At 40.1% G+C, this 24,458-nt stretch overlaps 1 protein-coding gene across 2 annotated transcripts in view; it reads left to right on the plus strand.

Moving 5' to 3' along the window:
• The window catches only part of KCNIP4 (potassium voltage-gated channel interacting protein 4), a 421,219-nt gene that overhangs the window by 77,231 nt on the left and 319,530 nt on the right, over positions 1-24,458 (plus strand). Inside the window, exon 1 of one of the 2 annotated variants that reach the window (XM_042468881.1) lies at positions 22,674-22,852. The exons of the other annotated variant lie outside the window; for it this stretch is intronic. Within the exon in view, the coding sequence (XP_042324815.1) occupies positions 22,765-22,852 (88 nt within the window). The 5' untranslated portion in view covers positions 22,674-22,764. Of the gene's footprint in view, positions 1-22,673; positions 22,853-24,458 lie in introns of those variants that run through there. 2 annotated transcript variants of the gene reach the window in all.

Consider the following 24,458-nt stretch of genomic DNA (forward strand, 5'->3'; position numbering starts at 1 on the left):
CATGCATGTGCATTTTTTAAATGCACGTGTTTTCAGGTTTACAGATGTTAGAAATATACATATGGTTTTGTGCACTCCTTTCATGAAAAACAGACAGATCTGGAATTGGACTTCTATATGGAAATGTAAACATGGAAAATAATGAAATACAAATGTATTTACCATCCCTACTGATAACTATAAACATCTAATTTTTAGCCATAGCTTAATTTTTAGTTAGTCTCTGTTCTGCCTTTGTATGCTACTAAATGTATTAAATAATTCACCACCAGAAAATTTTACACTGAAGTGTACAAGATTCAGCCTTTTCCTCATCTATCCAGTGAAACAATGCACAGTACTTTATATATTCTGCTTGTTGCTTTCGTAAGTTCTGCTTTTTTAAAAAAAATCCTCTGTACATGATGAAAACAAATATTTCCTTCATTTGAAGAACCATTGGAAACTTTCCTGGTTTTCTGCTTTGCTTCCTATCTCAATCTCCTAGGAAAGTATTATCTCGTTTTTTCTATTATCTTGCTAAGAATCTCATTGTTCTCACCTTCATTTTTCACTTTTGACACAGGAAAAGATTTTTCTTATTAGAAATACTATGCGTCTATATGATGTTGTATCCTTTCTCCTGCAGACTAAGTAATAAGGTATGCTTAGTGAACAGACTTTCCATTTCACCTGCTTTTTTGAACTTTGGCCTTATATTTTGCTTCTTTCAGTGCCTTCCTTATACTGATGCTCACCTCTTTTCTGGTCTTGTGGGAAATACATTGCCATTTGAAAGTGAGCAGTAGTGTCCATTTGTCATTTGAGGTTTGTACCTAGCTTGAGTTCCCGTGACCTACATCTTGCAATGCTCCCTCTGAAGCCATTAATTCAGTAAATGGCATGCCCCAACCTCACCCCCCTCTCTGTCCAGACCTTTAATGTTCAGTCTTCTTAGACTCCAAGTATTTTTCTTTAGAACGGTGAATCCAGGAAAAGGTTCCTTTTGCTTGTTCTCTTTTTTGCTTGTTTGTTGCTGTGTTGGATCCACACAGCTACTGAGTTGAAGTTTGCCTTGACATCCTATTTTACAGTTGTAATCTGTAAAGCTGCTTCAGCTTCCCCTAAAGCAAACCATACTGTTTATGTTCTTTGCCTGTTGGCGCTGAAATTCTGTCTTTTTTCTGCTTATATACCTGATCCCAAACTGTTTCTCTTTAGCCTTCATCCAGTCAGGTGAAGTTTCCTATATCTAACAAGCGTAAAGCAGTAAGCAAACAACTTCTATTCATTTTATTTTATTTTCTTGACTTTTGTAGCACTTGCAGCACAAAACCCTGGCTTGGGTGCACTGCTTTGCTGGTTCGAATCATAGAATCATAGAGTTGGAAGAGACCGCAAAGGCCATCCAGTCCAACCCCCTGCCATGCAGGAAATCACAATCCCTGACAGATAGCCATCCAGCCTCTGCTTAAAGACCTGCAAGGAAGGAGACTCCACTACACTCCGAGGAAGTGTGTTCCACTGTCGAACAGCCCTTACTGTCAGGAAGTTCCTCCTAATGTTGAGGTGGAATCTCTTTTCCTGCAGCTTGCATCCATTGCTCCAGGTCCTAGTCTCTGGAGCAGCAGAAAACAAGCTTGCTCCCTCCTCAATATGACATCCCTTCAAGTATTTAAATAGGGCTATCATATCGGTGTACGAGGCGAGTGAAATTATCACATAATCCTGGTCTAGAGTAAGGCTGCTTTATTTAAACAAGGAAAATAAGAGAGAGGCAAGGCATATATACACACTCTCAAGGCATACATAATTCTCTAGATTCAAACAGATTGGCATGTAAGAGAAACAGAAATTTAAGCATGCTTACACACTTGACCATGCAGAGTTGCAAGTGGCTGTGAAGCAAAAGCCTTTGTTTAACAGCATCTTATATATCTTCTTCCTAAAAGTTCTAGTACAACATCATGTCATTGCACATACAGAGGTTGGGCCAAGCAAAGGAGGGACATTCCCATGCCAGTTACTGAGTTGTTTAAGAAGGTGATGAGATGAGGTAGAACGTCTTATGCACCATTCAGATGCGGAGAGAACTTTCCTTGACCCATTCTCTAACAAGGTAAGCAAGGACTACAAGTCTATAATGCAAAATGCAACCTGAACTATATATACTTTTTGCTAAAGCCATAGGCTCCAGGACTAAGAAATGGAATCTCCACTCTGATGTTTGAATCCATGTATGGGATATTCTGAACTATTTCAATATTCCTCATTGTCTATTTTAAAATTATATAGATCATCTGTGGTCATCATTTTTGTTTTCTTGAAGTTCAGCTGTAAACTTGCCTTTGTATTTTCTATCCTGGCCTTCTTCAATAATCTTTCCCTATCTCTCATACTTTCTGATAGTATTATGGTGTCAGCTGCCTATCTTAGATTGTTGGTGTTTCTTCCTTCAATTTTCACACTCCCGTCCTCTGAGTCCAATCCTGCTTTTCGTATTATGCTCCCAGCATTCAACTTAAATATATAGGGTGATAGAATGCAGCCTTATCTGAGCCTCTTTCCAGTTGGAAACCATTCAATTTTTCCATATTCTATCATAACAGTAGCCTCTTGTCCTGATTACAGGTTACGTATCAGGACTATCAAATGTTGTGGCACACCCATTTCTTTAAGAGCGATCCATAGTTTCTCATGATTTGTACAATCAAATGATTTGCTATAAGGGTGATTTTCTTTTAAAACTCTTTAGTTCTTTCCATTTTCCAGCTTATGTTTACTATATGATCACTAGTGCCTCTTCCTTTCCTGAACTCTGCTTGGTCACCTGGCAATTCTTTCTCCATACATAGTAAAAGTCTACATAATTTTAAAACAGATGATCAAATTGTTCAGGATTTTCCATATCTGGGCTCAATCATCGGTCAGAGAGAAGACTGCAGTTAAGAAATCAAAAGAAGACTGGGACTTGGAAGAGGAGCCATGAAGGAAGTAGAGAAGATCCTGAAGTGTAAAGATATAGCATTAAGTAGCAATGGCACCAATGCCAATTAACTGCCCATGCCATCATATTTCCTATTTCTATGTATGATTGTGAAAGACGGACAGTGAAGAAAAAGGTTATTGGGGAAAAATAAACTCATTTGAGATGTGGTACTGCAGGAGAGTTCTGAGAATACTGTGGAATGCTAAGAATACCAATAGAGCAAACCAGGCCCAAAATCTCACTGGAAGCAAAGACGATTAAACTGAGATTGTCAAATTTTGGCCGTATCATGAGAAGAAAGGACTAACTAGAAAATACTATAATGCATTCCTGATAGATAGACTCAATCAAAGAAGCCATGCCATCAGTCTACAGGAGCTTAGCAGGGCGGTTGAGGATAGGATAACTTCCAGGTCTCTCATACACAGGGTTACTCTGGGTTGAAGTTGACTTAAAGGCAGTTAAAAACAATATTTTTAAATTTTAATTCCTGACTTTCTACCACTGTGAGATAGACTGAAACAAAATAGAGCTAATACAATGTAAACTAGAAAAGTTTGAAGACAATGAAATACACAATCAAATTGAAAACACTAATTTAAAACAGTATCAAAAACATTTAAAGCATGATAGCAATTATAAAAATACTGCATATCTCATTAGACCCAGTTAACAGACAACACTACAGGTGGATTGAATAAATCAAAGAATCCACAGCCTTGATTTTGAAAGACCTGATCACAAAGGATTTACAATCTTTTTGCTATGAAAGAGGGTTGACACCAGTACTGATCTGTCAACACAGATAGAACTTGCAAATTAGTCATTATTGGCTCAAATATAACATTTCAGTAATAAAAAGTATAATTCCTATAGGAAATGCCATTTTAACACGTGATCTTTCCCTCCAGGATTCTTCTAACGTCTTGTAAGTGGACGGTGTGACATCATAGCACTCTTTCCTTGGCAATTTCTTGTTGCTGGCTCATGCTTGAAAGCTCATGGCTGCAAGATTAAGTGTCTGACTCACTAGCATGAATAAGCTGTCACAATTCAAGCATCACAGGCAGCATTTTTGTATTGCCTACCTCAGGTGCTGAATAATCCAAAAATGTAAGTGTATACAGTCAATGCACACTGCTGTAGAGTAGAATGGGTTTTTTAAATCAAATGTGCTATGGCAAACCAATGCATCTCTCCTTCCAGCTATGCAGTATAGGACAAGCAGAAATACCAGTTGCCCATTCCTCAGAGATTGTGGTGCTCTTACTTGCTTATATAATAACCCCTATGTATTGGATATGGAAGAAGCCAGATGTGCACACTTATAAAGGTGAACAGACTCCTTTTGAGGGTTTTCTTTGACATCTTTACCAATCAGGTTAGTATGGGGAGCATAAAATTTCAGCCCTTAGATTAGAAAAGAGTGTCAAATCAACTCCAGTTTCTGATTCAATTACTTCATCAAAGAACCTAGTGGAGCGAAGGTCAGAAATAATCAGTTACTTTTAAAATACATTGAATAAACAAATAGTGAGCTAATCAAACTTGTCAAGGTCCCAGCAATATGTCCCTGAAACAGCATTCACAGCAAGGAAGGAAAGTCCTGGGCCTTTTACTGGCATGAAATTTAGGTTACTCTTACTATCCATACAAAGAAAAAAGAAACTTCCTTTACAATCAACAGTACTCTGGGGAACTGAGAAAGAAATTAAAACTGACCAGTCAATACACTTGTTTATCTTGGCCATACACTCACTAAGTGTCTTCTGCAATGCAGAGTCAACCCAGAATGTACACAGATGTGTAGACTGGGGTTGTACATCTACCTGGCTATTCAGAATATTTCAAGAATGCAGGAATGGGCAAGGTAGACTGTCTTGCAGCTTCTTCCATAATGCAATACCAGATTTCTGCCTCTCAGATTTTGAGTGTTTACCTTTCAAGGGGGTGTAGAATGTATGTTGTCCAAAGCTGTTTTTACTGCCTTCAACTTCTCCAAGTTGGAGGGAGAAAAAGAGAGCGAGGGAGAGAATGGACTCTCCTGGAAACCCGTAAAAAAATTTAAAATAGGTTTCTTATGGGTAGGGGGTTGGAAGTGCTGCAATGTTGAACATGAAATACAAGTGTCTCCCCCCCCCCCCCCAAAAAAAAAAAAAAACCAGAGATGAATTTCTTTTTTGGCATTTCTAGCAGCTTGTGCAGCTTCTGGAGACTCTAGGGGCAGAGGAAACATCGTAGTTGGACACTACCTGTGTAGCACAAATACATCTAAACCACCTGCTGAAGAACTAAATAGCTATCTATGCACGTTATTTCTGCTATTTGAAACTGTAGCAGATGTAGAGTTCATAGCAGTTTCTCCTTGCCTACATAAAGATCAAAGCGACAGTGTGACATTAACGCCTTGTAGATTTGTCATAAATCAAACCTTTGCTGGGTTTGATGCTTGTGCATACTTCCGTTTGTAGTTATTATGGTCTTAGACCTGTCATATTTTGTTTTTAAGCTGCCACTTTAAATGGTGCCACAGTTCAATTTAAACAGAAAAGGAAATAATCTGATCCATTAATTCTGTCAAAAAACACACAACACAAATTGGATTGCTTTGAAACAAGTATAATTTTTAGTAATAATAATAATAGTAGGTTGTAATGTTTTAAAATAGCCCTTAATAATCTCTCGTCAGTTTCCAATCAGATAAATATTTCGAGAAATGGAAACAAGTGTTCAAGTTTACCGAAAATAACTGGGGTCCATTGACAACCAGCCTTTCGAAAGATTGGTGACTGAGTAAATAATATGCAGTTCATTGTAACCAAGTGAAAATTGTTAAATAGTAGATGAAGTATGAGGTATTACAGTGGATATTATAAGTAAAGAAAGATATTTACTTTCTTATTTATCTTGTTTATTTTTTTAGGTAATAGGATTTAAACAGTTGCTAGGCAAAACTCGCATGGAGGAATGGAAAAATCCCATGTTCAGCAACATTTCACTTTATACAATTCATTTGTTCTTCTTTTTTGGAAACAAGAACTAGAATAGGGAAAAATAAATTTTATGACAAAATGATAACCAAATAATGATACGATGAACAGGTTTAACTGTAACAGCAAGAAGTTATAACCTTATATATACTATTAGATATAAAATTATTTGTATATAATTTAAAGTGTAAGACATCTATTTTAGGAAACATTGGTATTGTTAGTGAACAATAATTTAAGTGATGTATTTTGCAGTACATATAAGGTGTACAAGGGTTTTCTGTTTGTGTGTCTTTCTTGTGATATTTGTGCTCCTTATGTATTTGTAATAAACCTTCAGTAAAAAGAAAAAATCTCTTGCCAGTGATATCCCATATTTTTACTATTTTAAAAATGTATTCTTTGACTTTTCAGATTGCAGCTATTTTCCCCACCCATTAGCTTTCAGGTTATTATGCACTAAGAAATGAATCCAACAGCCTAATTCTCTAGGTGCTTAATTATAACCAAGTCCCACTGTGGTCAGTGGGCCATATCCAAGGTAAATTTGCACAGGGTTGTGGCCTAAAATTCTGTTTTTAATATAATTTAGGCCCGGTCCAGATGGCGCCCTCGTCACATGCAATGAGTGGTGCTTCTAGACGCCCCTTGCACGTGATGAGGGCGTCAAAATGGCAGTGCCCTGTACAGATGGGCATTGCCATAATTACGTGATGGATAACTAGCATCTGCATGTCATGGCACCATTGTGACATCTTGAGTGTGCCATTGGCGCAGTGCGACATTATAATGGCACCGCAAGAAGAACCAGCTTTTTGCGGGTTCTTTTTGGTCTGTGGGGAAGTCCCATGGTCTGGAGGCTCAAGTTTCCCCACAGACCAAAGCTAGGCACCGGGAGATCGTCCTTTCTGGACGGTCTTTCCTGCGCCATTGAGTCCTTATTTACTATTTGTTGACTTTGAAGCAAAGATTAGAAAATTAGATGTGTCTGGAGTGATATCAATTTTATTTTTACGAGACCCCAAGTTATACTATTCAGAGCCAGTTATAATAGCAAAGGCGGGAAGGGAAGAGGAGTTAAGTACTGAATGTTGGGTAAAGAAGCCAGTTATATGTTGCTATTAATGAGCCAGATGACATTTAACTACAAACTTACATCTGAGTTATTGTAAACCAGAGATTCTAACACTATTCTAAAAATCGCTAGCAGACATAATGGGAAGACATTATCAATGTCAGCTGCTTCACTGTCAAGGAAGCTTGAGGCTGGAAGATAAGTAGATAGCACAAGGCCACCCATGGAAAGGAATTATTTTTAATTTCTTTTCTTGCTCTCCTTGAACAACTAGGAGTCAGGAACTGAACCATTACTAATCTACTGCAAATCACCAAGAATTCTGCAAGAGATCCTAATCTGCCTTTTGCCTGCAAGATTTATTGTTTGCTTGAGGCATCTTTTGTTGGGCAGAAAAACAAAAACAAAACTATCTTAAATTATCTTCCTAGGGAAGGCTGTGTTCCTTTGTTTTGAAAATTAAGACATCACGGATCCAACATACCCATCTAGGGACATCAGTTCAGTTGCATATGAGTTGTTGATTTTCTTGTCTTCTAATTTTTTTTGGTCAGCTTTTACAGTATAATTGCAGATTAATATATTGTTGTGTGAAACAACACAACAACTAGATAAAAAAACAGATGAAAAATTGTGTCTAAGGAAATATGGTTTCATTAACAATATCATTTAAAGCATTTCAGACAAATCATGAAACATACAATAAACTTGGTTTGTTTATATTAGCTACAGCCAACTGCTGTTTACATTATTATTTAAAAACAGCCATTCACACAATAGTCTTCACATAATATCTGTTTGCATAGAAACACATGCTAGTCTGTATGTTTTAACTATTTCTATTGTGTGTGATGGATAAAGATATTAATAATAGGGCCCAAACAGACAGGCCAAAATAAAGCTGCTTCAGGTCACTTTGGAGGTATGCTATTTAAATGATGCATGCATCCTAAGAGGCCAGAAGCAACGCCAAAGCCATGCTCTAGTCCTAAGAACTGGAGCTCAGCTTCTGGCCTCGAAAGATGGATGTGGCATTTAAACAGCATACCTCCAAAGTGACCCAAAGCAGCATTATTTTGGCCTGTCTGTTCGGCCCATAGTTAGCAGTAATTCATTGTAACATTGTGTTAGGGTATTGTTGTGATGACCACAGGGTTCTTTTTCCCTTATGATGGTCTGAGGTTTTTGCTTTAGCCCATAAACATCTTTTTAACCCTTGGTCTTGCTGCTGGCCCCAACTCTTTCCTTAATACACTCTCTTAGGAGATCATTGCACATATTTTTCTCCCAAGCTTGAGTGTAAACGGCTTAAAAATGGATGTTATCGCACACCTCCATGACCAGCTTGGAGGCATCGCAAACACCTTCCTAGGTAATAGCCATATTTCCTTAGATGATTGGTCAGATACAAGCACATCTGAAATCATTAAAATGTAATAGAAGGCCTTTAACTACCACATGCCCATGGCATCAGAAATGTGAGGTCTTTTTTTCTCTCCTTTTTTTCCTTTTAGTAACCAGTAGTTTTCACAACCTTGCCATGTGTTTTAGAACTGCAGAGGAAATCCATTCTCCTTATACAAACCTCAGACAGTTGAGTTTTCTTCTTGTGCTATTCTACAGGGGATTCTTCTCATTCAGAGACTATCTTGATAATACATTGCTCATGGTATCATTATGACTGTAATTGTGCCTTTTAGCAGATAATATGGTGTATAGTACAGAACCAAATAGCTAATACATATTTTTCAGAACCCATGGACAGGGTCACACATGTGTTTATATCAGTCGGCTACTCTTCACATGATTACTTATGGCAATGTTGATAATTTACATCATTCATAAAATTTTTCTTTCTGTTAAGAAGTACAACATCATATGTTCATGCTGTTTTTGCTTTCTCTGTTATCTGTCTTCCCTTGGTCCTCGTTTTCTTCTTTAATTATACAGCACTAACAGTATATCTCTGCTACACAAGGTCTCTCATCCATAATTTAAAGAGACTTCAATATTGATAAACTTGATGTCTAGGAAAATGCTTAAAGGAATGAGAGTTTTCTTTTTCTTTATGTGATGGACAGGATAGGGTTGACTAGAAAGGATGCTGGTAATAATCAGATTTTATTGCTATGTATAGTTGCAAAAGACTCTTGAAAGTTGAAGTAGCCAACAGAGAGAGGCATTAATGTGGTTTTTAATTTTGACAACATTTTCATCATGTATACAGTGCCCCTGCGTCATACCCGGGCGTGCCATATGCGGCTTCCAGCATATGCTGGAAGCTGCACCAGAAAAAAGCCTCCCACACCCCGGAAGGAGTAATGGGACATGCCGTGGGCACAAGCCCTGTTACTTCTTATGGGGCTTGAGCTTACGTGCTTTCCCCCTTATGCTGGGGTCCGGAACGGATCCCTCGCGTAAGAGAAGGACGCACTGTAGTATTTTACATTTTGCCTTCCAAGCATCCTTAGTGTATTCTGAAGTGTTATTGGTTGGAACGCATATATTTATAGAGCAACTTCAAAATTTCACAGATCATTGTCATACATTATCAGTCATACTACCAGTGGTGCAGTGGTGCTTGGAAGTGGAGGTATGTATCATGGCATTCTCCATACCATGTTCCAAAGCAAACTCCAAAGATACAGGTAAGTGTGTTGATCCATATCAACAAACCATCTCTTCCATTTCTCTCTGAAGCAGTTTTTCACCTGTTCAAGGCAGGTTTTATCTAGCAGTTTTCATCTATTGAGGTCAGGCTTTGTTTGTTTGTTTGTATATTTGTTTAAAGAGTAATGGAATCATAGAGGTGGAACGGACCACATAGACCATCAATCTGACTGTATTCCATACAGTTAAAACATTCCTAAGAGGCATGTATCCAACCATTGTTTAAGGATTTCCAATCAAGTAGTGTCTATCACCCTCAGCAGACATCTATTCTACTTGGTTCTTACAGTCAAAACGTTCTTCCTAATCTTTAGATCTTTCCTTTTAATTTTAATCCACTGGTTCATACCCTAGTCTCTGGATCAGCAGAAAATAAGCTCACTCCATCTTCTACATGACATTCATCTCATATATTTAAAATGACTATCATGTAGCCACTGAGTCTTCCCTTTCTAAAATAAACATGCTCACTAAGGCTGCATCTGCACTGTGGAAATGATACAGTTTGACACTACATTAACTGCCATCACTCCATCCTACGGAATTCAGGGATATGTAATTTGTTGTGGCACCAGAACTTTTTGACAGAGAAGGCTAAATCTCTCATAAAACTACAACTCCCAGAACTCCATAGCAATGAGCCATTGCAGCTAAAGCAGTGTGAAATGTCTGATTTTTGCAGTGCATATGCAGCCTAAATCATTCCTCATAGGATTTGGTTTCCAGACCTTTTACCACTTTGGTCACTCACATTCCAAAACATAATACATGTCTTAATTTTAAAATCAAGATCAAGCCATCCCAAAATACTTTCTACAGTGGGCCCTTGGCATCAGATAGGGTTTGGTGCCAGTACCCTCCATGGATAACAAAATCCATGGATGCTCAGTCCCATTAAATACAATGGACACAGTGAAATGGTGTCCCATATATAAAATGGTAAAATTTAGGTTACTTTTTTTAGAATTTATATATTTTTGGAATATTTTCAAACTGTAGATGGCTCAATCCATGGATAAAGAATCTGTGGATGTGGAAGGCTGACAGTACTGCAAAAAGATTATTCACAAACATATTATTGTTGAGAAAGCTGACCCCTCCACAGGGGGGGGGAGGGAGGTGCTTTTAAATACACTTAGAGGTTGTCTTTTAAACTACTTTTTGAATTGTCTTGCATTGCAATTAATCTGTTTTATGTGTATGTATTTTATTTGATTTTATTGTTAGCCATCCTGAGTCCCATGGAAGGGCAGGCCAGGTGAAAGAAAGAAAGCACTGTCCTTTGTTTGAACCACTGCTACCAACTGTCCATCCCATCTACCAATTGTATTGGCAGAGATATAGTGTGAACATTCCCTTTGGATATTAAGTGCAGAGACTACAAGCAAATAAATGATGAATGAGTCAGAGAAAGGAAATAACTAGGTGCTGGAAGAATAATATTACAACCTTGTCCTCTAATCCCTTTAGGACAGTCAGCTGTTTAGAGCTCCAAAATGATTGTCAGCTGAACAATGATTATGCAAAATGACTTTGAAAAAAAAACTTAAGATGGTGCTATGTAGTGCAGTGCAATGCAAAGAATGTGACTTTCTCCAGAGCCGTCACATTTCTTAGTGCCTTTGGGCAAGACACTATTTTGTATGCACCTACCATATGAAGTGGTAACACCTTATAGAGATATTTTAAAGATGTACTAGAGCAATCTATGTTAGCTGCTTTGAATACTCACAGAACGATATGCAAATACTGAAAATAAAGTTTATACTTTTGTATTCGATTCATACATGGCGATGGTGGGAATGGATTTTCACTTTTTCAGCTAGTTGCAGCTTGTTTGTTGCTTTTTAGAATTACTTAGTTAATTCTATGCCAGCAGCATAATAATATGTCTCCAGCATGACACTTCAGTATTTTATTTTATTTTTTTGCATAATGTGGGCCTGTATGTTTAAATTTGAATTTGTAAATTACTTATAAATGCAACTGTTTTTGCCAGATGCTTGGTGCTGAAATGGGTTTATGCACTTTTTGATTATTCAATCAAATTGCGAGGCGGTAAAATTATAAAAGATCATCTGTTTTTTTAAAGCAGGCTTTAGTCTAACAGAACAGATTGTAATGTTCTGAAATATAGAGATTCAACTGAACAGTGCCAAGAGTTACTTTGAATGGTAATCATGCAGAGAAGGGTAGTTCCTCGCCCTTACTTGGACAAATAAGTATGTATTCATTGCTCATGAGAGGGCTTGGCCTACAGCCAGGGTGTATTGATATGGAGGCCCTGGTTGTGTGAACCAGTATCCCCATACATACAGTGTAAGTTCAACCAATGCTGAATTCCATGATGATGGCAGTACTCTTTCAAGGTGATCGTGTGCAGTAGTACTGGGGACAGGGGAACACCCTCATCTATGAATCAGCCTCAGGGGAAGGCAATAGCAAACCTACTCTGAATAGATTTTGCTAATAAAACCTCATTATAGGGCCACCCTAGAGAAACGTAGGCATGCTACAGACTGTCTCAAAGGAACAGGTCTGTGGCGCCCCTTTTACCTCTGGGTTGGGGGCAGGGCAGCCTCACCGGCAGCCCTGGGTCCCCAATCCGGACTTTTTCTGGGCCACGGAGAAGGGGCAAAATGCTGCTTCTTCATGGAGCGGAAAAAGGGTGCCCTTGGGGTTTCATGCCCCTGGATGCCCCAGGAGCCACAGCCATGGGAGAAAGAGGCTGCCCAGCCCCTTTCTCCCGGGCATAATTCCCACACTTTTGGTTGCTGTGGGAATGATGCAGTGTCCAAAAGGAGCTCCGTTTTGCAGCTCCTTCCCACACTGTGCCCAGGCTGCTGTAAGCAGCCTCGGGTGACGCAGAGACATCACGCACACACCGCACCATTTGGATGTGGCATATGTGTGACATCATCATGGCAGCCACCATGTAGGTGGGAGGCTGCCATGATGATGCCGCCGCCATGTACTAGGGTTGCAGGGCGTGTGAACACTCCACCTCCGCACAAGCGTAGCATGTGGCCAGGCAGGCGCAAAGCGCCGCTCTGAACCAGGCCATAAGTCAGAAATTACTTGAAGGCACACACTACCACCACCAACAACAACAGGGGGTAAAACTCAATCAATTAGCTGGAAAGAAATTTTTCAGAGAATTGATCTTTGTGAATTCCAATAATGAACTAGTTTGATTTATTTATTATTAATCACAATTCTTCTGAGTTCAAGGCCACTTATCTGGCTCTCCTCCCCACTTTACCCCCACAACAGTCCTGCAGCATAGGTCAGGCTGAGAATAACTGCTCTCATTCACTCAGTGAATGTAATAACTCAGTAAGTGCTTTAGCCTAGATCTCCCAAGTCTCAGACCCAAACTCTGACTTCCCAGATGCAGACTAATTTACTGATTGAAATTTAAGGACCCTCTTATGTTTGCACCTCCAGAATGTTCTGACACAACTGTATCTTGATCAAAGAAATCTTGGGAGATTCCAAGAGGCAAAATCAAACACAGTCTAACATCAAGCACCAGCAGATAAGTCCAAAGAAAATTCATAGGGTACAAAGGCTTTGGGATAAAAATCTTGAGAAATCTTGGAAGAACAATTTTACATTTATTTTTAGAGAAAACATGTTAATAAAAATAAATAAATAAAAAATTTATTTTTATACCGCCCTTCCGAAGATCAGGGCGGTTTACAACATAATAAAACACAACATGTACATTAAACATCAATAGTTAAAAACAAATACACAAACCAGAATAAAACCCCCGTTAGCCAGTCCTCTTTGCCACAGAAGAGGAAGGGAGGCCCACTGGACTTTAGTCGGGGAATGCACACTGAAATAGAAAGGTTTTGAGATCCTTTCTAAATTGGGCCAGGGAGGTGGCTGAGCAGAGCCCTATGGGCAGCGTGTTCCAAAGGGCCGGGGCGGCGATGGAAAATGTCTTCCTCGCAGTGAAGGTCAAGCTAGCCCCTGGCACCCTAAGTAATTGCTGCCCAGATGTTCTGAGGGTGCGGGGCTGAATGTACGGGGAGAGGCGGTCCTTCAGGTATCCTGGGCCCAAGCCATTAAGGGCTTTATAGGTCATCACCAACACCTTATATTGTGCCTGGAAGCGAATAGGCAGCCAGTGCAGGTCTTTGAGCACCGGTGTGATATGGCTGACCCTGGAAGTTCCAGTGACCAGCCTGGCTGCCATATTCTGTACCATTTGTAGCTTCCGGGTTTGGTATAAGGGTTGCCCCATGTAGAGTGCGTTGCAGAAATCCAATCTCGAGGTTACCAGAGCGTGTACTACCGTTTCAAGGTCCCTCTGGGCCAGGTATGGGTGCAGCTGGCGAATAAGCCGAAGCTGATAACAGGTGTTCTTGACCGTCGCATTCACCTGAGCAGTCAGGTGAAGCGACGAGTCAAGAAGCACCCCCAGACTGCGCACAGAGTCCTTCACAGGAAGCGTGACCCGTTCAGGACAGGTGGAACTACCGCCATTCCTGGACCAGGGGAACCTATCACAAGTACCTCCGTTTTCTCTGGATTCAGCTTGAGTCAGTTTTCCCTCATCCAGCCCATTACTGACTCCAGGCACGCCACGAGAGGAGAGACACCATCCTCGGTCACTGCATCAGTCGGAGACATAGAGAAAATTATTTGGGTGTCATCAGCGTACTGATAACCCCGCACCCCATGTCTCCGGATGATCTCTCCCTGCGGTTTCATGTCAATGTTAAATAGCATGGGAGACAGAATGGCCCCTTGAGGGACCCCAGTTATAAGGGCCCTCTCATCGGAGCACACGTCTCCCAGCTGCACCATCTGGGACCTCCCAGAGAGGTAGGACCGGAACCACTGGAGTGCAGTGCCCCCGATTCCCACCTCTGCCAGGCGCCCCAGAAGGATACCATGGTCTATGGTATCGAAAGCCGCTGAGATGTCCAAGAGCACCAACAGGGACACGCTTCCCCTGTCGATGCCCAGACGGAGATCATCGACCAAGGCGACCATGGCCGTCTCAACCCCGTAACCCGCCCGGAAGCCAGTTTGAAATGGGTCTAGATAATCCGTTTCATCCAAGACCGCCTGAAGCTGGATTGCAACCGCCCTCTCGATCACCTACCCCAAAAATGGTAGCAGCGAAACTGGCCGATAATTGTTATGTACCAGGGGGTCGAGGGAGGGCTTTTTTAATAAAGGTTTCACAATGGCCAATTTTAATTCAGATGGAAATTGCCCTTCCCTCAAAGATGTATTAATAATCCGGCATAACAATAAAGTTACCGCTGGTCCCCCCTGGGCCGCTAACCACGAGGGACAGGGATCGAGAGAAAAATACACATTTTTGTGCATGTTTAAAAAGTAAATTGTATCTTAATACAGAAATAGAATGGAACAGATTTATGGGTAGGCATAAACCAGAAAAAAATATGTTCATCTGTAGAAAGATATGGTATTACAGTGAAGAGATTGATAACCAAGTGTCCATTCACTTCAGTGATCATGTCTGAAGCCCATAAAATGACATAGAATTTTATGTCTTGTTACATTAGAAATACAGAGAAATCAGAGTATTAGAATTAGAACACCATGTTGATGCGATTTGGGACATGAAACCAGACATCAAACCTAAACGTCTGAGAAGGGAGTGAAAAATAATTGTACTGTGAAAACATGATGCATTGACTTCACACACAGAGACAGACAGACACACACACATACACACACATGTGCGCGCACACACACACAGAGTAAAATGCATAATCACTAAGCAACAGCTAGTAGAGGTCAAAGTTATATGAATCAGGTTACCTTGACAGCTGTTCTGTAATTATACTACTAATAAATCAAGTTACTAATACCTTCTGCTTCCTCTACAGTAAAGGTAGTCCCTTGACATGAATGTCTAATTGTAACTGTGCTCATCTCCATTTCTAAGCTGAAGAGCCAGCATTGTCTGAGGACTGCTCTGGTGGTCATGTGGCCAGCATGACTGCACCAAACGCTGTTACCTTCCTACTGAGAAGTGATACCCATCTATCTACTTGCATTTGCATGCTTTCAAACTGCCAGGTTGACAGAAGCTGGGACTAGAGATAGGGGCGCATCCTATCATGCTGACCTGGACCTTGAACTGCCAACCTGTTGATCTTACAATCAACAGAGTCAATGTTTTAACCATTTGAGCCATTGCATTCCAATCTGCTTCCTATAACTTTGTATTATTAATTATATAGGTTGCAAATTCTACACCAGATACATGTACTTAATGTCATGGACTGCTCTGGGCCTGACTTGGAGGTATAGTCAGAGTACTCAGACTCTGAAGAAATGGAGGGGGTGGAAACAGAGGCAGATCTGGGGTTGCCTGGATCAGCAGTCCCAGAGCAGGCTCAGGAAGCTGTAGAGGGAGAAACAGACTATGGACTCTAGGCTGCAGGTGTGGAGAGTTTTCATTATAAAGGCTGGGTTGTTTTAATGAATTAGAAGTTAAAATTTAATAGGATAGGGGTACAAATGAACCTGCAAGTTGTACTTCTGTGTACAAGTCCACCCCATTTATCATCGAAAATTCACAAAACAACTATACCTTTTTCCGTTTACCAGTTCCAGAAGAACATTTAACAACTCTGGGCTATGGACTGTGATGTTGTGTACACCATTGGAAATGACTTTATGATAAACTAATGATGTATTCATGAACATCATGTGAGGCTGGCACAGGAACTGACTTGCAGAACACAGATTGAATTTTCCTTGTCATTATAGAGGGTGGTAAACCTGATATTTGATATATAGACTGCAGAATGCTCCAGGTGCCAATACTGGCCAAAGTTTTTACTAATGCACCATGACACCTAAGGTCCTCTGTCATGGCCTTTAGGTCTGGAGGCACGTCTGCAGACATATATATCCAAACATATTGTAAAATTGCTTATCTGAATCATAATCATCAACTATTAGGCCAGTATAAGGATGCCTATTTTATTTTTACATCCCAGGTTTTAATCAGAATCAGAGAATTCCCCTCCAATACCCCTTCCAGCCAGTCAACTCCACAATTCCTTCCTATCCTACAACACTGTCCTACTGCTCTTCCCTTTGACCCAGCTTACTAAACTGGCAGAAGGAACAGTGATCCTCTTGCAGAAGGGAAGGAGGTTTCATGTTCTAATATTCTGCCAGGTTGTGGTAGCCTCTCAAGCTGTCTCCATACTGCAGAAATAATCCAGATTGATACCACTTTAACTCCTGTGGATCAATGCTGGGATTTGTAGTTTGTTGTGGCACCATAACTTTCTGACAAAGAAGGCTAAATATCTCACACAACTATAAACCCCAGAATTCCACAGCATTGAGACGTGGTAGTTAAAGTGGTGTCAACCTGGATTATTTCTGTAGTGTGGATGCAACCTAAGAAAGTTGTTTCCAATGAGCTTTCATCATGATACCATTCTTGCATCTCTAGAGGAAGAGCTCTCTTTCCTTGCCATTTCCCAGAGCTTGCTCTTATCCCTGGAACTGGCTGTTCTAATCTGGTGAGATCATATATCATAAAATAGGATTAGGAGGGAGCAGAAAGTGGTCTTGTTAGGAAGTGATTGATGAAAGTACTAATATGTAGCAAGGTGAAAATACAGGACAGGATAAACAGTGCTCTGGTTTGCCTTGCCCCTACAGCAATGTATTCTAAGCATTTGGGGGGGCCTTCCTTGTCTGCATTATGCAAAAAAGAGGAAGAAGAAAAAGGACATATATTTGCTTTCATTAATTTTTAAGTATGGCTGCATATCTGGAAATAGTTGCTGCAATGAAATAGCATGCTGTCCACCTCACCATGTTGAAGAGAAAGACTATGATGAGGGACCCATCTGCCTGCTCTGTCTGGTCCAGATACTAACAATGAATTGCTTCATGGCATCCATTCTTCCTTCCTGCAGTTCTTTATCTTTAAACCTGACCTGGAAGGAATAATAATATTTCAAATAGGAGACATATTCTACCCATCTGCCTGCTCTGTCTGGTCCAGATACTATCAGTGAATGGCTTCATGGCATCCATTCTTCCTTCCTGTAGTTCTTTATCTTTAAGCCTGACTTGGAAGGAATAGTAATAATTCAAATAGGAGACATATTCTAGCAGAAGACCTCTTTAAGTAAACTAGGATATCACCTGGGTATATAACATTCTACCTCTTAACACCACTCTGTCTTCATCCTCCCATCTCCACCTTTGTTTTTAAATGTGTTTTTAGCATGGTCCTTTCTTCTCTAAACACTTTGGCTATTCATACTTTGTTGTGTTTTCTTCCCTTTTGTACCCATATCTCAACTTCTCCACTGTATTGCTTGATTTTTCATTGTGAGTCTGCAGCCAAAGGAACATTTGTTTTAAAAAAGTAACTATTGTGCAGCACGTGGTTACTTTAGGCCCTTTATAAATGAAATATTGAAGTTTATCGCATGGGGCATAAACCGTTCCCCAGCACGTTCTAACGGGGACGAGCATGGGCGCGCATGGAGCGCGATGGGCTCCGGATGGGGCCCAGAACGCGACTTTATCGCACGGTGGGACGCCGCCGACGCCGCCGCGCGTTCCCATCGCGTCCCAATTCTGTTCCAGAGGGCGCCATTTCTGGGGACTGTTTCAAAGTGTCCCCAGAAATGGCGCCCTCTGGAATAGAATTGGGACGCAATGGGAACGTGCGGCGGCGGCGTCCCCCCGTACGATAAAGTCGCATTTTTGGCCCCATCCGGTGCCCATCGCGCTCCATGCGCGCCCACACTCGTCCCCGTTAGAACGCGCTGGGGAACGGTTTATGCCCCATGCGATAAACTTAATTATGTTAATCAGCCCATGGAACTAAATCTTTGACTTTCTTTGACTGCAGTTTTGCCAAAAAGATACACTCACAAAGGTCTCATTCAAATCAGAGCATATATCGAATATCCATAAATGTTTGGAGGTGATTCTAGGCTCTTCAAGTGGCACAGTAGACATCTTCCAGCTAAAATCATCTACTTTACATTCATTTCAGTGCAAGAACCGAGCACATCCTTAAATCTTCCCCCAGTGACACACTGCATTGTGAAAGAAGATAGGAAAATCAATAGATAAAGAAATGGAGTGTGCATTTAATTTAACACTATGTAAGAGCAGGACCTTATATGAAAATGTAAAAAGATCTGTACATCCATCATTCTTCACCAACCACAGTCTACGCATAGTCTTTGTTATCAAATAACATGGTCATGACCAAAGCAAAGCAAAGTTCCATTTCAATGTGGAGTTGAAATTATTAGGGGTCCAAAATACTTTAGTTCAGGCCTGTGGTATGGGTAACAGAGACTATTAATTGTGAACTGTTGCTGACAGAGAATTAAAGATGCACAGTTGCTTATAGATTTCTGGCTGCAGCCCTCCTCTTTCATAATATTATATTAACTACATATTTCATTTATTTGTATATCTTTACACATGGCATTGATTTTTCAGTCTTGTGCCATAATGCATTATAATTTTATAGCTAACTTTCACTGAAACTCCTTGCCTTCAAATCGTCCTTCTTTATAGAAGGTTTGTTAATGCTCATTCTTTTATAAAAAGTCTTTTATTTTCAGAGTATTACTTTTATGCTCTCATCCCTTTATGCTGTTGGTTTTTTACTTCTTCAAAGTTCAGTTACTTTTATTCACTCCCTGCAAGTCAACAAATGCTGCCTCTCTCTCTTTTTTTTTAAATTCAGATCTTGTTCTCCAGGTTATTTATAACATTCTCCAATCTAGCATTCTTGGGCATCTTATATCCTCTCTAGTAAATAATGGATGAGGATATTAAAAGAGCTAATTTGGTTCTTGTCCATCAAGTGAACTGCCATTTATCATTCACTCCATTCTTTTGTCTTTGCCATTTTTAGCACACATGATAGCTCTGTGAGAATCAAATTGTTACTAGAAGGCAAGAAGAGTTGTCAGGATCAGAGCACATGAAGTAGCTATCATATGCTGCCCACTTTCACGGCTGCCATTGACGAAATCTACTTATCAATAATGGCCTGTGTGGGTCTCAGTTCCTGTTTCATCACTTCCTCATAATATATAAAGCTGTCCTAAGTTTATTCTTTTTCAGTATAATCCTGTGCATGTCTACTCAGAAATACAGCTCACTGAGTTCAGTGTGGCTTGCTCCTAGGTAAATTATGGAATAACAATGGACAGTTACATAATGTACAAAGTAGAAATCACATGTATGGGAAAGAACAGAAAAACATTACACTCAATCAACTAAGTGAATTTTTCAAGAATTCTATAATCAGTAAGTATAAGTCTATGTTGTAACAGTAATTCTAACTTGTTGATTCATAGGACTTGTAGTAGCCATGGTGGCACAGTGGTTAAATACAGTGGTTAAATGTACTAATTTTTAGTACTGATTTTTAGTACTAATTTTTACTGTCATGGGACCTAATATTACCATTTAAATGTTGTCTACATTTACTTTGAAAATTCTTCTTTTGGCAAAACAACTGAAGAATTATGAGGAAAGTCATTTTAACAAAAGTCATCAACATCTTCAGAGAACTTTTCATTTTTCTGTTTGGTCCAATAGACAATAACCATAAAACAACCCAGGCATTTTTACAAATCTGGAAAAGAATGATAGTATTACAGCCCTGAAAATATTATATGCAACATTTCACTAATACATGGAATATACTGGGGTGTGCAGTTGTCATTTTACCTTATTGTTTGTTAGCTTACATTAAGGTTATTTCTATACTGCTCTTTCATCCTCTTTATAGGTGGTTTACAAAAGTTAAACTATGGATAAAACATTAATATCAGAGTGGTCGAGTTGGCAGAGATGGTCAAACTTTCAACATTACCAAAGAGAAAACTGTTGGCCAACTTTTTAAGAGTAGGAACCTTTTTTTAGTTTACCTGAAGAAGAAAGAGAAGAAGATTATATTCATAGATTGGGATGCCTGCTGCTTTACAGATGTTAGAATATTAGAACAGAAGTAGGATTAGGGTAGAAAAAAATATTAGGGAAGTTCACTATGGCGCGTTATAGATGGGCCCATGAGGCACTGTCATTGAGCTGCGATTATGCGTGAGGGGCGGCGCTTCCGGATGAGCCTTGCCCCTCGCGTGTAATCCATACGTCAAAATGGTGGTGCCCTATACAGATGGGTGCCGCCATCTTGACATAGCGGACACTCTGCGTCTGCACATCCCAACCCGGAAGAGACGTCACGAGTGCGCGCTTTGGCACTTGCGACATCTCTTCCGGGTTGTCGGAAGGAGCACGCTTTTTGCGCTCCTTTTTTGCAGTGTGGAGAAGTCTCACAGTTTGGCTGCTGCGGCTCCTCCATGCTGCAACCGGCAGCGGCCCAAGACCACCACTTCTGGGCGGTCTGTAATGGGCCTATGAGCCCAAACAGACAGGCCAAAATAAAGCTGCTTCGGTCATTTTGGAGGTTTGCTATTTAAATGATGCATGCATTTTAAGATGCTGGAAGCTGTGCCAAAGCCACAGTCCAGTCCTTAGGACTGAGGTGGAGGTCTTCAAGCAGCTGACCTTTATTTTTAGTCTCAGGCTCCCCATCCCTGCGTCCTAAATTAAGGCATCAAGCTATGGAGGAACAAATGAGGCAGTGTGGTAAGCACCTGGCCAGGAGGATGAGCCCTCAAGCCAGTCATGAAGACACCATGGTTGTGCAGAAGTTGTTAAATTCTTTCCCCATCACATCCAGGTAGTATGGCCTGTGGGCAGGAATGATAGGTGTTCTTGTCCAACAGCATCTGTATAGTGTCAGGTTCTGACCCTTTGGTTTAAGCTCCCTACTGTGCAGAAAAGAGGGGCATCTTAGCTGCACTATATAAAGTAGCCACGGAAATGGTAAATGTGACATTTGCAATGGGAGGTGGGGACTATATTGTTCATCAACATACCTTCATTTCTACACACACTGATAGGGGCTTTTAAAAATATATTTTATATAACTGTGAAACATGTTCATGTTAATAGGGTTTGGCAACCTTGTTCTAGCAGAAGCAAGCTCTGGAAGCATTTCTCTTACAACTTGTAACTAGTACACCACTGTAACTGGATAGTTCATGAAGCACTATTTGCATTATTGTACCATAATTGGAGTGTAGTAGCTTTTTCTCAGTTACAACTTTTCCATCCTTTGGGATTGGCTGTGGACTTTGACACAATATTTGCCTCAAGCTTTTGCATTGTTATTTAGATCAGCACTGCTGCTTTTGCAAGAGGGGGAAAAAACCCATCACTTTGATTTTTTTTAAAAAAATCTGACAGGTGAAAATTTTATATGGACAGTTGTATATTGTCTTACTGTGACTGAGTAGATAACCCGACCTTGAGCAGCTGCACGTTAATATTTTCCCTGTGCATTAGGACTGTTGAACAGCTACATCCCCCTGGCAATTCACTGGCTCTGTAATTCTTCCACCCCTCAAATGCACACAGACAGATACTCTTTATCTCTTGAAAAATAGAATTCAAATAGAATGCCCTGCCCTCTTTTCCCTACCTGCTTACATGCTGATTCATTGATGAGGACAAATTCCTGTGTGTAGAGTTGGGTTTGCAGGCGCCGCCTCTGACTAAATGGTCTGTGAGGTTGCAGCAGTATCTGCTATAAGGAGGCTGCTGGGGAAAGTGAACCTTTGCTATCCTGTATCCAGTTGGACTACAAGTGTTCAGCACACCAGACAGCCTGTCTGTGTAATTGGAAGAGGACCAGAGTGTGACCATCCTGTTCAGCATCCCACTGTCTGTTCAGGATTTGACTGGCAACATTTTCTTCATTTTCTTCTACTTCTTTTTCATCCCCTCTTTTCCTCCTTTAAAGGAATCACCCTTTTTTTTCTCCCCAAACAAATCCAGAGGAGTTTGTCTGGCTTTAACAAGGCAGTTTCTGAAAAAAGGCAGACAGTGAGAGAAACTGGGACAGAAGTTCTCTGCCAGAAAGTATTCACTTTTATTGGCAGAAGTGGTTTGGCTCTCCTCTGAGGAGCCTCTTTTTGCGTAAGATGAGTGGATGTCGAAAGCGGTGTAAACGCGAAATACTGAAATTTGCCCAGTATCTTCTCAGGCTAATCACAGGTTCTCTCCATACAGGTAATGAGAATTATTTTCTTTATTGTGGAACTGTGCAGAGTGATAATGTTGTAGCTGTCTGTATACACAGTGATTCTTTCACTACCCTGCTTCGTAGTAATCTTCATCAGGTAAAATGGTAAAGACAAACAGTATCACAACTGTATTTATGGAGATGTTGGTTCCAAATAGTGCCGGAGCTGTAAATTGTGGTAAATCATATTAAAATCTGTAATTACATTCAAATCACAACAGTGCTGTTAAATATGTCTACATGTTTGGATATTGTTTGGAGAGGAGCATATTGAAAAATGTGCTCCATTATGTTTCCCTCGGTTGCTTGGTTTATAAAGGCAGACTTTAATATATGAATGATGTTCATGTTATCTTAGTTGGCAAGCAGAGCTGGTCTTGAAATATAAAATAGATGATGGATGTTAACATGACATTAAAATTCTACCTGGAAGAGTTTTTGAAACGCCTGGGTTTCAGAATATTTGAAGTCTGTGTAATTCCTGTAATCTCTCTCCTGACAGTGGAGCCCTTGGAACTAGCATGACGGGTAGAGGGGTGTGTTCATGTGCGTTTGTGTGCTTTTGTGCTTATGTTGATTAATCTTGGCTAAGGCAAGTGAAAGTAGTGGCTTGAGGATCTTCAAAGATTAAAAAAAAATGAGTTTTAGAAAATAGCCCAGCTATTCTTCTAAAAAAGACTTCTGAAAAGATAACCTTCACCATTGGGACACGGAAGCAGTAAGACATTTTTTGTGAGATAACAAATAGCCTAATTTATAGGGTGCTATGACATCTTCCGGCTGACTCTAAAATATAAAGTGATATTTTGGAACAATGTTTTTTCCACACTCTTGTTGAGAACATTAATTTGACTTGTGCTTGAGAGTGAAATTTGAGAACTCTGTCTGTGTGTCTGTGTATGCGGATATACAATTTATAATTGCACACCCATGTGTATGTATTGATGAAAGAGACTACTGTGTGTCAAGCTGTAATATGTTTGATCTTGCTGCTATGAGACATCACCTTGGATCATGATGGATATTTAAATGAAATACCAAGATTCATTTTTTTAAACTGTACATATGAAATACTTTCTATTATCACCTTGGTGTGTATATAACGAAAAGTTGGTTAAAAACATACAAACCTTTTGCTGACATTTTTTTGTGTTGACCTTTGACAGTTTTGATTCTTTTTATGGAATTTGGTATACTGGAATATGTTCACTATAAGCATGTGCTAAATTCCTGTTATCATTGCCGGTAGAATTACATTTCCATCTCTCCCCTCCTCCCCTGGTGTTTTTAACCTCAGCAAGTCACAATTGCAAGCATGTCCCAGATGTACATTTTATCATAGCACTTTAGGCTACAGTCAGAGCAATAGGGACTAGGACCAGCAATTTTCAGGCCTCTAGATGCAGACTAAAGAGTTCCCATGAGGTATTTCCAGACTTCTTGGCAGTCCTGCCCACACAGGAGACCCATTGGTCTCTCTTCATCTAGTAGAGTTCTGCAAATTTATGACTTAAGCTTGTACTTTGCTGGGCTTTAACTGGTTGACTGTCACCTTGACTTTTATTCCTCAGGTTCATGTCTCCAGTTCTTTTT

The sequence above is a fragment of the Sceloporus undulatus genome, chromosome 5 (genome assembly GCF_019175285.1).
Source record: "Sceloporus undulatus isolate JIND9_A2432 ecotype Alabama chromosome 5, SceUnd_v1.1, whole genome shotgun sequence".
Classification (NCBI taxonomy): domain Eukaryota; kingdom Metazoa; phylum Chordata; class Lepidosauria; order Squamata; family Phrynosomatidae; genus Sceloporus; species Sceloporus undulatus.